This window comes from Nothoprocta perdicaria, unplaced genomic scaffold, assembly GCF_003342845.1.
Source record: "Nothoprocta perdicaria isolate Ctin4 unplaced genomic scaffold, notPer1 scaffold_209, whole genome shotgun sequence".
Lineage (NCBI taxonomy): Eukaryota > Metazoa > Chordata > Aves > Tinamiformes > Tinamidae > Nothoprocta > Nothoprocta perdicaria.
The window spans coordinates 685,716-698,792 of record NW_020455305.1 but is presented as its reverse complement, the minus strand read 5'-3'; the positions used below and the strand labels follow the sequence as shown (position 1 = coordinate 698,792).

The following is a 13,077-nucleotide window of genomic DNA, read 5'->3' as shown; positions in this document are numbered from 1 at the left end:
GTGGCACAGAATGGCATCCAGGCGCGTTTTGAAGACCTCCAGATAAGGAGACTCCACAGCCTCCCTGAGCAGCCTGTGCCAGGGCTCTGTCACCCTCACAGTTAAGAAGTTCTCTCTTGTATGGAGATGGAACTTCCTGTGTTTCAGTTTGTACCCATTACCCCTTGTCCTGTCACTGACCACCACCAATAACAGTTTGGCTCCGTCCTCTTTACATTCTCCCCTCAGGTACTTTTATATGTCAATAAGATCCCCTCTCAGTCTTCTTTTCTCCAGGCTAACCAGGCCCCAGATTGCTTCGTCTTTATTCATAAGATAGATGCTCCAGTACCTAGCTGGATAGATGAGGGCAGAGCGGCGGATATCATCTATCTGGACTTCAGCAAGGCTTTTGACACCGTCCCTCACAGCATCCTCCTGGGCAAGCGCCGAAGGAGTGGGCTGGGAGGTGGATTAAGGTGGACTGGCTCAGTGGCAGGGCGCAGAGAGTGGTAGTCAGTGGCGCGGAGTCCAGTTGGAGGCCTGTAGTTAGTGGTGTCCCCCAGGGGTCAGTCCTCGATCTGGTCCTGTTCAACTTACTCATTAACGACCTGGATCAAGGGATGGAGTGCTCCCTCAGCAAGTGCTCCCAAACTGGGAGGAGTAGCTGATAGCCCTGAGGGCTGTGCTGACATCCAGAGGGACCTGGACAGACTGGACGACTGGGTGGTGAGAAATCTCATGAAGTTCAACAAGGGCAAGTGCAGGGTCCTGCACTTGGGGAGGAATAACCCTGGATACCAGTACAGATTAGGGGTTGACCTGCTGGAGAGCAGTCCCGCAGAGAGGGACCTGGGYGTCATGGTGGATGACAAGTTGACCATGAGGCAGCAGTGTGCCCTGGTGGCCAAGAAGGCCAACGGGATCCTGGGGTGCATTAAGAAGAGCTTCTCCAGCAGGTCGAGGGAGGTGATCTTCCCCCTCTACTCAGCCCTGGTGAGGCCACATCTGGAGTACTGTGTGCAGTTCTGGACTCCCCAGTACAAGAGGGATGTGGAGCTGCTGGAGAGAGGCCAGCGCAGGGCTACGAGCATGATCAGGGGCCTGGAACATCTGCCCTATGAGGAAAGGCTGAGAGAGCTGGGCCTGTTCAGCCTGGAGAAGAGAAGGCTGAAGGGGGACCTGATCAGTGTGTATAAATACCTCAAGGGAGGGAGGGAGGAGGAGGGGGTTGGCCTCTTTTCAGTGGTGGCCAGCAATAGGACTAGAGGAAACAGCCACAAGCTGAGGCACCAAAAGTTCCACAGGAACTTAAGGAAACACTTCTTAACGTTGAGGGTGACAGAGCCCTGGCACAGGCTGCCCAGAGAGGTTGTGGAGTCTCCTTCTCTGGAGATCTTTAAAATCCACTTGGAGGAAGGCCTGTGCCACGTTCTCTAGGTGACCCTGCGTGGGCAAGGAGGTTGGACTAGATGACCTCTGAGGTCCCTTCCAACATTAAGCAGTCTATGATTCTATGATTCTATGATTAATCATCTGTGTCTCTCTGCTGGATCCTTCCAAAACTCCATGTTCCTCTTGTACTTGTGAGCCCAGAACTGCCCCCAATACTCCAGGTGAGGCCTCACCAGAGCTGAGTAGACGGGCAGGATCATCTTCCTCGACCGACTGGCAACACTCCTGCTGATGCAGGCCAGGATCCCATTGGCCTTCTTGGCCACCAGGACACACTGCTGACTCATGGTTGACTTGTAAAATAGGACTCCCAGATTCCTCTCTGTGGAGATTCTCTCCAGCAGATCAACCCCTAATCTGTACTGGTGCCTGGGGTTATTCCTCCCCAGGTGCAGGACCCTGCACTTGTCCTTATTGAACCTCATGAGGTTCCTCTCTGTCCAACTCTTCAGGCTGTCCAGGTCCCTCTGGATGACAGCATGGCCCTCCGGAGTGTCGGCCACTCCACCCAGCTTGGTATCATTTGCAAACTTGCTCAGGGTGCACTCAGTGCCCTCGTCCAAGTTATTGATGAACAAGTTGAACAGCACTGGGCCCAGTACTGACCCCTGAGGGATACCACTGGCAATAGGCTTCTAGTTACACTAGCACCATTTATGACCATCCTCTGAGCTCTGCCATCCAGACAGTTCTCAATCCATCTCATTTTCTACCCATCCAGTCCCCAGTTCTGGAGCTTTCCTACAAGGATGTCATGGGAGATGGTGTCAAAAGCCTTGGTGAAGTCAAGGTAGACAAAATCCACAGTTTTCCCATCATGCAGTCATTTCATCATAGAAGGCTATCAGATTTGTCAAACATGACTTTCCCTTGGTGAATGCATGCTGATTCACCCTGATCACCTTCTTTTCCTTGACCTGCAGAGAGATGGTATCTAGGATGAAAAAAATTGCCTTGCAACTGTGGACTAGATAGATAGTAGATTAAGAGTATTTTAAATTTACGTATTTAATATGTAAAGCTTCGATATCTCGATTTGTTACAAAAGATAGGATATGATTTGTTAGCAATGTAAAAAACATAATACAGCATTAATTGCTGTCTGCCACCTATGTTAAACTTATTTATACATTGTATGTATCAAAGCAAACATTATTAACGTTCAAAGGCAATTTCTAGCAATGTGAGTATGATTTCTCTTTTTCTTAAATTCACTCTGCAGGTATATTTTTGTACTAACTTCGGAATCCACTGTATTTTATATCCACTGGAAACAGGAAGTTGCGATAAAAATCATTTAGTCCTTGGTAGGAAGGAGTTTGCCTTCTTGGGGTCCAGGAAGAATTTGGGTATAGAGTTTTATGAGACTATTAGATTAAAAAAAGAATTTCTCCAGGGCTTTGGCAATGAGTTATATGTTTTTCCTAGACATAAGAAATCTAACATTTCTAGGTGTAATCTGAAGCAGAATTAATATTGTTTTGTGTGCATCTGATGAATGTTATTTAGGATACTAAATCAGCACAACAAACCTGCACAGAACTTGAAATTTTAACCATCTGTTTTGAAAAATGTAACTCATGTCAGAGTTAATTTCAGCAGACTCCAGTTCTTACAGTTCTTCACTGTTCTTATCTCAGTTCTTATTGCTTAAAATAATGAGCTGTGCAGTATATATATTTAGAAGAGTAGTAATATCATAGCATATTTATTCTCTCTCTAAATTGAAAGCCTATAATCATCAGTATATTAATTCTATATAAATATATATTCCTCTAACTTTTTTTTTTCAGAAATAGACCAAATGATAACTCTCATTGTCATGTGTTTCTCTTTGTTTTTGTCTTGTTGTGGTGTTTTTTTTTTTTTTTTTTTTTTACAACACCTCTGGGAAAAACATTTTTAATTTTTTCTTTTCCTTTTACAGAACAGGAACTGAAAAATGATGACCAAACTAAAGTTAAAAGGTTTTGGGTAGCCAGCCCAAGCTGTTTATGGATAAATATTTTCATTTTGTTGACCATAGCATAGTGTTTAGTAGTTTAAAAGTGGAGAAAAAGGTTAGGATCTATGAACTTTGCCCAAGGAACCCAAGGTCTCAAGGTAAGGGGTCTCTCGTAAAGACAGGAAAGCAGATGTGAAAATATGATCTGAGTTACCACAGATCACACTTTTTAAAATATTTTTATTTTTATTTTATATTTTATTTTTAGTTTTGGGAGAGAGTGAAAGGTGGGCACATGGATATACATTAGCATCACTTATTTTCAGTAAGGTAGAAGTACCTTTTGATTTGCTGGTGGATAGAAAACTCCATGCCTACTTTAATCTTTACTTCTACAAATTTAAACATATATGCAAAAACACAAGTGACTTACCTCCTTGCCTCTTCTGGAATTAAATGTAGTCTTTAAGAAGTGCATGAAGCATGAATCAGGGGGTTTGGCTTAAATTTTACAGAATAAAGGGCTTCTTCCAAAGTTGGTGGGAATTATTCCAACTCAATTTGGAGGGAGAAGAGTTTAAAGAGTTTAAATGCGGACTACAGAGACATGATTAGACATAAATTATCATCTTTGTGGTGCAAATAAAAAGACAAAATATAGATTTGCATGCAACTCTTGTGTCTTTTCATTTGGCCATAGTGTTACTAACTTGCTAAATAATTTGATAAATCTCCACACTCTTCAGTGCTGAAAGTAATTGCAAGCAGAAATAGAACATCATGATGCATATGACAAGGAGAGGGGAAGGTGATTGTGTATATACCTCACATTTACTAAAGTGAACTATCAGAATTGTAAAATTCTAGCATAATTTTGTGTATCTGAAGATTTATCAGTAGTCTAAATCAAAATTTCTATTCAAATAGTTGCATTTTCACTTTATAGTGTGTTATGACACAGGCCACAAGACACCACAGATTATATAGTTAAATGAAGTTGTAGAGATGTACAGGCTACTCCGTAATTTATCTAATATATAATATATTTAATTTCATTTGGATATCATCTTCTTTACTCTTTAGGTCATATTGATGTAGCTAAGGCTACTATTATTGGAAATATACATTAAAGAGGAGAGAAAAAGAATAAGGGTCATCTCTTGGAAAAAAAAAAGAATGAACTCTGCATTCATGTATTTGTTGAAGTAGCCTCTGCAATGCTGCTTTGGAATATAAGGGGTGGTGGAAGATGGGAGGATTGGGAGACTTATTAGTTCAACTGGGAAACTATTAGGAGTAAGAAAGACAACTAATCCTTTTGCCTTCATTGCTCACGTGATTCACCTCTGAACTTGTTCTGATTTGGTGTGTATTTTGCCCAAAAGAAGTGTATCTACATACTGAGCCAAACTGTGGCATGCACTGTAATTATCTGCAAGATATAGATAGTTTGGAAGTTCATTTAAAGCAGCAGCAAAGTGAGTATGATTAAATGATTCCTTCTGCTCTTCCTTTTTACCTTTATTAAATCTCTGTCTTACAAAATTTCCAGGGCAGAGGTCTTGCCAGGCTCCAACTCTTCCTTATACCAAGCAGGACATCATGTAGTCCTACATGTCAGGGCCATGAACACTCTTGAGTAACCCCAGGTAGCTGGGAGAATTGTAGAGCTAAAGAAATAGCAAATTGGTCTAAGCTGAACTTTTTCAGTGTTGTTTCCTGAAAAGAACATTATGTTCCAACCATTGGTAAAAATAAAAATAGCACATGGGAGAGCTGACCTTTTAAATTGTTTCTGGGCTGGCTTGCTACAAGCTTCTGATACATGACTGGAGGCTACAGCCTGCAGTCTGACATAGCTTCCTTGACTTAGTTCTTCTTTCTATGGTAGTCTTCCTTAGCTTTCTAAATTCTTCCTTGCACAATTTTCATTGCCTCTTTAAAAGTATAGCTTTGTTAACTTGCACAGTCATCATAGAACTAAGTGCTTCTAATCATAAGCTATGGATAGTTTTCACTTCATTTCAGTTCTGGAATAAAGTGGTCTTTTCCTTGTTATTTAGTAATTTCTGAAGCATGTTGTAGTATTGAATGCATGTTCTGTGTAAACAAGAAGTCACTTTTTCACTTATTTACCAATTTTATGCATTTTTCTGCACAATGTTATCTGAAGGATTTATTGGAAGAAAACCCTGTTGTCAGTAATGTTCATACATTCTCAGAGGTAGGAAAGTCTGTCAATTTTGTACAGCAGATAGCTGTTTGCTGTATACCTCAGAGGTAATGACTTTAAAGGCTGTAGGGTTTTTTTTGTTGTTTTTTTTTTTTTCCTAGATGGTGGCTGGTGTTACAGAAATTGGTTACATAAGCTTTTGTATAACAAGGCCTATGTTTGGGAGGAAAAAAAATGTTCATCTGCTGTATCTACGGCTTTGACCATTTTTAAAGCCACTACTACTGCAACCCTGCTGTCACGCAGCAGGAGTGTCTGCAGGAAAGCAAACAGGCTGTGAATTAGCTCCGAAATAAGGCATGAACTTCTCAGCATAAAATTGTCTATGGGTGGTTTCGTGATCGCTGATTAACTTTTTATGATGGCGATGATGGCTCTGTTTTGAACCCCTGCATTTAAAATATTCAAAGACATGAAAGACATAATGTTATGAAACACAGTTTTTGTCTGCAAATTGTCCAGGTTGTTGTCAGGTTAAACATTAATGTAAATGGAGCATAAGCAACTTTGCATTCCAGGGCCAAAACACATACAAAAATATCAGATGGTCACACTGCAGCATTGTGCCTTATGACAAAGAAATTCCTCTAAAACTTACTGCAAGAACCATGAAGGATTTTGCTTAAAATTCTTAACAAAAATATGATTAAGCTCATAGTTTATGTGAAATGGATAGCGAATAACTTATTAGCATTCTTTTTTCCTGTTGGCTTTTCTGAATTGCTTGGACAGTGTCCCTCTCATCTGACTTTAACCCTTTCGATGTTCCCTGTTTCCTGCTGAAGGTGCTCAGGGAGTACAGAGGGAACAAAAGTAACGTGCAGGACATTTGTTTGTCCCTTACTGGCATAGCTAGCTAACTGCTTGCCACTAACCACATAGAATCATAGAATCGTTGAGGTTGGAAGGGACCTCAGAGGTCATCTAGTCCAACGCCCCTGCACACACAGGGTCACTCATCTAGAGCACGTGGCACAGGGCTGCATCCAAGCAGGTTTTAAAGATCTCCAAAAAAGAGACCCTCTCTTGGCAGCCTGTTCCAGTGCTCTGTCACCCTCACTGTTAAGAAATGTTTTCTTAAGTTCACATGCTTCTTTTCAGCACATATCTGGTAAAGGTAGGTAGATGAGTCACTGCTCCTCTCATGTTCTTGCACAAGGTCTCCCAGGATAGTCCAGCAGTGATAGGTCATGTAGAAGGCTAGCAATGCTGTTGCTGCACTTTAAATTCTCTAGCACTGGTGTTGGAGGGAACCTCAAACATCAGCACAGTCTCTGACACGTGCAAAGGAAAGGCCATACAGGACAGCATGAATTTTGTCTTCAGATGTGCTCATGTGCCTATCCAGCTTATTTGGATCACAGCTGCTAATTTAACCAAAGATAATCAAAAAAATAGTTAGCATGAACTTATGCCTCCTTATTCTTAGGTAGGTATGTTTAATGAACCTTACATTAACTTTGATCTTTAAGACATTCCAAATCCTTGAATTATGACTTGCTTTTCCTCCATTTTCTTCTTGGTGGCCAATGTGGAACTGTGTTTCCTGAATTTTCTATTGCTCAGTAAGCCAAAAAGAATACAAATCACTGTTACAGGGATGACCAAGCAAAATATTTCCGTATAGGAAAATCCTTATCTTTTGGAGGGAGGGAAGAGGGGTCTTGGAGCAGTTTTTTCTGCAAGTCTGCATTCAGTAATAATTATATGCAGCAGATGAGGGGAAGTAAGGAAATAACTTGTACATTTATTTTTAGTATGAATGAATGGGATATTTTTTCAGGTTAAACATAATCTTTACCTTGATTTTGCCTTCTCTTTGCTGACCGTCGAGTTTCTGAATTGCAGGTAGCAGGGGACCTTGTCAACCGGTTGCACCTTGGTGCCCATGTTGACAAACTGGTGAGAACATACAGCTGTGGCACAAAGAGGAAGCTCTCTACTGCTGTGGCTTTAGTTGGCAAACCCCAAATACTTTTATTGGTGAGTAAAGGCAATTCTGTGGCTACTTTGGAAGAGGATCTTAAACAGGCATAGATACAACTCTAATATCCTGTGGACCCATATTGATACTTTTAAAAATTAAAATTTCTTTATACAGAAAATAGAAATATCATTTACTGTAAAATATGGTACAGTATTATGTATTCTTTGTGTATTATATATTCCATATTGTGAATATGACATAATAAATATATACAAATCAACAATTCTACCTTCTTCAAAAAAAGATTTTGGATTTAATAATTTTTGTACTGGTGTTTTTAATTGTTAGGTTGTCTTTATCATGACTTGTATGCTACATGTTTGCCATATGTTACATGTTTGCTGCATGGCAAGCTCCGTTCATCTGGATGTTTTTTATATTTTCATTTTATATGCAAATCTTGCAACTAGCTATAAACTTCTGAATGGGAATAGATAATCATATACTGTCTTGGAGTATGCATCCTGCTCTTCCAAAATATGAACTTATTTAGGCCTGTTAAGCCTGACAGTTTAAACAATGCCTTTTATACTGAAGATTAGGGAAATACAGTACTACCATTATTATACTATATACTCTTTCTTATGATTGCATACAGTTCACTAGAAAAGATTGAATATATATTTCTTAAGCCTTGGTTGGGAAGTGCTAAATCACTTCTGTGGTGAAATAAACCTTTCAGAACTCTCAAACAGAGGTAGTTCTTATTCTCCAAAGTCGAGGGGAAAATAGTACTTCAAGTTGTAGATCAAGATAACCACACATTAAGTGGAACTGGATGAAATCTATATTCCCATGAGATTCATATTTCTGAAGTTGATATCTGAAAGAGAGATTTTCCTGCTTCGAACTTGTTCACTTTCCAACTTAAAAGAGTAACCTTAGCTCTTAAACTTAACCTCACTTCTGAGTTGAATGATTTTGTTTGCATTTTTTTTTTGCTTAATCTGACCCTGCTTCAGTTAGTAAAAGATGAGAATCTTAAATCAGTGTTTCTTCCTCATCTAAGAAAATGCTCCCAGTGTCTTGTAATATTTTTATGACATGCTACTGCAAGTAGCCATTTCGGCTTACTTGCTCCAAGGCACACATTAATGCACATACAATGACAAGAGGAAATAAAATACTCAAATATGTAAGTGCTGTTAAAGATTTGGGTGATTTTGGAAAGCTGTGAAGTTCTAAGGATGTTATTCAGTATTTTGAGTGATTTGCTTTGAGATTCATTGAGCACCAATGTAAACCACTGAATACTTTTAGCTTACATTCCGAGCCTCCTAACTTTAAATTTAGGTGACAGGAGGTGATAGGGGTTTTTTGTTTGTTTGTTTGTTTTTTCCCAAATTATCTTTCTTGCTTTTTTTTTCCTGTATTTTACCAGATGTCCTCATGTAAGTCAAGAATTGATTTAATTTACTGAGGATGCCGTGATTAGATAGGATAGGGAAATACAGTTTTGTAGCTGCACTTCTCTGCCCATGTAAGCTATGGGAGCTAGAAATGGGACAAGTGAGAAGGTTGCATGATCCACTGACTGAATTGGGTTCCTCTAACCGTGCATGAGGTTTGGTCCTAAAGGGAGGTTTGGGAGCAACTGCTGGGTGAATTTTAATCCAAACATACCATTTAGAGCTGGGTATAGTTCGGGTGGTGGCAAGCAGCCTTGAATTTATAGGACTTCTGCTCCAGTTGTTTTGTACATACGTGGCAGGCGTGCATGTAGGGAAGGAAGAAATATTAACCTCAGCCCCCTAGATGAGAAAAGGATCTGCAAATTTCTCCTGCAAAAATACATAAAAATGTACACTTTTAATTTAGAAATAAAGCTAGAGGGGGAAAAGAAAAAAAAAAAAAGGTAAGGGTGCCTTTTAAGTGACCTCCTGAATATCTAACTTTTCTTAGAGAAATGTATATATTTACTATGAATTCTTTAAATTCCTTATGCTAAACTTGACCCATGTATGTTTTCCTATGATTAATTACACTTTTTTTTTTTTTTTTTTTTTTTTTTTTTTTTTTGTAGGATGAGCCCAGTTCAGGTATGGATCCCTGCTCTAAACGCTACCTTTGGAAAACTATCCTGAAGGAGGTTCGCGATGGTTGTGCAGCTGTGCTGACATCCCACAGGTGAGAGCCCTTTTCTTAGCAACCGGTACAGTCCTAGTGTTTATCCTTGCCCTTGTTGACTGAGGGCAGAAGAGCGTATTCTGAAGGTATGCTGGATGTGAAACTCAAGGGGTATCTCACTATTTTATGGCAATTCCTTCTTGCTCATAAGCCAAACTGACATAAAATTGTGGTTGCCCACTTTACAAACCTTTCAAAGAAACAGTGGGAATGGAAAACTCCTTTTGCATTCTCAAGGATTCTGGTTTGTATCAGGGTATAATCGTGCCATGGCATTGTAGAGAGAGATACAATAGATATTCTGTGTATGTATTGTTGGAATTGCTGAGAGCGACCCTATCTTCCTGGAAGAGTGGATCTGCATTAAGTATCTTGTCAATTCTCCAATATGGTTATTGCTGCTTCAATTTAATGGAGCAGACGCTGAAGCTGTTTTGCAACATGTAAATGGAACAAATTACATGTTCTCTGTAGGGCATATATAATTATATACAGAATGGCTTTATTTGAGGGAGAGATCATGAAAACATGCCCAGAAGGGACGGAATGAACTAATCAAAACAGCAATGTAGCATTTTGGCCAAATGAAATGGGAAGTAGTGGGTAAAATAAGAATGCAATAAAATATTCTGTTAATACAGATATTTTTAAATTTTTCAGATGTTGTCAAAATGTGTTTCTTGTTCATGAGCATGTTTATCCTTCAATATTGCTGGAAGAAATGCTTTCTGAAATGTCAACTATTGTATTTTTAGAAATTAATTCCTCAAAATCATATAGGTATATAGCATATATATTATACATGAACCCCAGGTGTTTACAAGGTCTTTCAGTTCAGAAACAGAAGTTATACAATGTGAGTTATATTGAGCTCAGTCTTCAGAAACAGTGTGCCTTGACTTTTCAGGTTAAGAATCCTCCGGTGTCAGAAAGCAGCTAAACAGAATGTAATTGTGATTTCATTACTAATATGTTGTAACAAGAAATAAACTAAATCTGTCAAATAAATTGTTACTAATTGCTCATTTAGCTTGACAAATGAATGACTTGCAGCTGAAACAGTTATCATGGTAGTGTGGCAGTCCACATAGATTTCATTTCTAATTAATAAGATGTTTTTGTGCCAGGTTGGTTAAAGGAGAGATTGTTTTTTATGCGCTGAAGGCTATTGGAGATATCTAAGATTTGTTCAAAGATTACTTACACAGCTGAAGTAAGGCACATCCACAAATAAATGAGCAAGGTATAGCAGTGCTTTCCCGTGTAAAAAGTGGTGTTTGAAGTCTGTTGGCTTCATTTTCAGAGATAATATTTAACTGCTTTGTTAGCTTTATTTTAAGGGGAGAGATGTGTGAGGTTGTATGAATTGTCCATACAAACTTATTTATGTTATTTTGCCACAGCTGGTGAGCATTATGCTAACAAGAGCTTTGGGAGATACTGCACCACAGACAAACTTGCACATAGAGCTCATCTCCTGTTTTCTGGGAAAATATGCTAGTAGCCTCCTCTCCACCTTTCTCAAACATAGTGGCTTTTGCTTTAGCAGTGCTCACCCTATGGCTGTCCCATTTAAAGAGTGTGCCTAAGGGGATAGTTCAGCTGCAATTCCCATACTCTCCCAGGTAAAAGTGCTAGAATTTGGATTGAGTTAGGCCTCGGTCCGCCCCAGAGAGGCTGAGGATTCACACAGTGAACTGCAAGGGCATCAAACATCTTTGACCTCTCTTTTGTATGATGAAACACATCCTCACTGAAGTCCTGCGTTTAAACAGATGCTTTAGAAAATCTGCTCATGTAATTCCATGTGATGTGTAAAAAGGCAGCCGAATTTGCCATAAGCTTTACAAGTCAAGATTACTCATTATCATTTCAAGGGATCGCTTGCAACAGGATTCTGCTTTTCAACAGCAGAGTTTGTCTTAAATTCTGTTTGGTTTGTCATTTACATCTTTTTTACATCTGTTCTGTCCAGCAATCAGGTTAAATTTTCTATATAAGGATATATGCCATACAGCTGAGCAATCCATCTCTTAGCTCAGAATGATTGTAAGCAGGAATTAAGGGCAATAATACTGTGCACTGCTGTCATTCGCAGTGACCTTGGGAGGCTGCCTATCAGGTATTTGACTTCACTAATAAAACTTTCGTATTTTGGCCAGAATTGTCCAATTAGCTCTTGACTGTGAATATAAATTAATTTTTATGACTTTGTTCTAGCTGTCGTGTGGCAATATATTTGGTATGTACTGACTAGGGCTATAATTTGAACTGCTGTCTTAAAAGTTAGAGGGTTTTTTTTTGTAACAATTTTTGCAGTTATCCTGTTTCATTCCTTTTTAATTAAAAAGCTAAGTATAAGTACTGTTCTGTTTTCACTATTGTTCTTTCAATCTCTTTTTTTTTCTTTCGTCTCTTACCCCTACTTTCCAGTATGGAGGAATGTGAAGCCCTCTGCACACGGCTTGCGATTATGGTCAATGGAAGTTTCAAGTGTCTTGGTTCTCCCCAGCACATTAAGAACAGGTATTACATGTCACCAAAAACCTTCCACAGCCACATTCAGTAAAAAAACTGCTGAGCCATTTTAATAGTGCCAATGAGAAATAAATGGTAACAATTGCCAAGCACATCTTTCATTTTCTCCTCCCACTAAAGCTAAAAGAGAGCCAATTAGGATATCTTAGCCAACTAAATGGATATATGACATTACTGAAATGCTTTGTAGTTTGCACTGGTTGTTGAAAGAGGCAGATTTGTATCTGGATAAAGCCTTTGTGCAGTCAGTCTGAGAAATGCCTTGTGAGAATTCAACACTTTGTCATATTACAAAATATTTTCTTGTTACCTGTGGTTTTCTACTTCCTGTTTCTGGACTGAATTAACCCCTTTGTCCTTTACCTCCTACTCAGAAGTCTGATTTAGTATGAGTAAATGGGGATGTTTGTTCAGAAGGAGAGCTCAAGGGAAATTTAAGAAAGCAGGTCCAGAAGTGGAAAGGGAAATTACTGCAACTTGGAGCTGAAACATTTACATTCAATATTAAAAGGAACTTGCGATGTAGTCCACTGTGCAGACTGACGGAGCTTACTTGCAAGCAGCAAAACTACACTGATCCATACCTGCTCAAAATTTAGTGCTGTGAAGTGCACTTACAATTGACGATGAATGCAAGCTCTAAGTAATGTTTCAGAGTTACTGCCTGCGATGCTCTGTGGCACAGAGAACATTTGTCCCTTTTCAGGGCAGTTTTGGCTTTTGTCCTTCACTTTAGGTAAAACTGCAGGCCCTTGTTTTGTAGCTACGTTGCCATGGCAGACGTGATTCATGTTGACTTTAATAAGGTCTTTC

At 39.4% G+C, this 13,077-nt stretch overlaps 1 protein-coding gene across 1 annotated transcript in view; it reads left to right on the top strand.

The window, feature by feature from the left end:
* ABCA13 (ATP binding cassette subfamily A member 13) overlaps nucleotides 1-13,077 on the top strand; it is a 183,414-nt gene that overhangs the window by 156,984 nt on the left and 13,353 nt on the right. Inside the window, exons 57-59 of the mRNA XM_026038381.1 lie at nucleotides 7,461-7,595; nucleotides 9,623-9,726; nucleotides 12,160-12,252. Of these exons, the coding sequence (XP_025894166.1) occupies nucleotides 7,461-7,595; nucleotides 9,623-9,726; nucleotides 12,160-12,252 (332 nt within the window). The remainder of the gene's footprint in view (nucleotides 1-7,460; nucleotides 7,596-9,622; nucleotides 9,727-12,159; nucleotides 12,253-13,077) is intronic.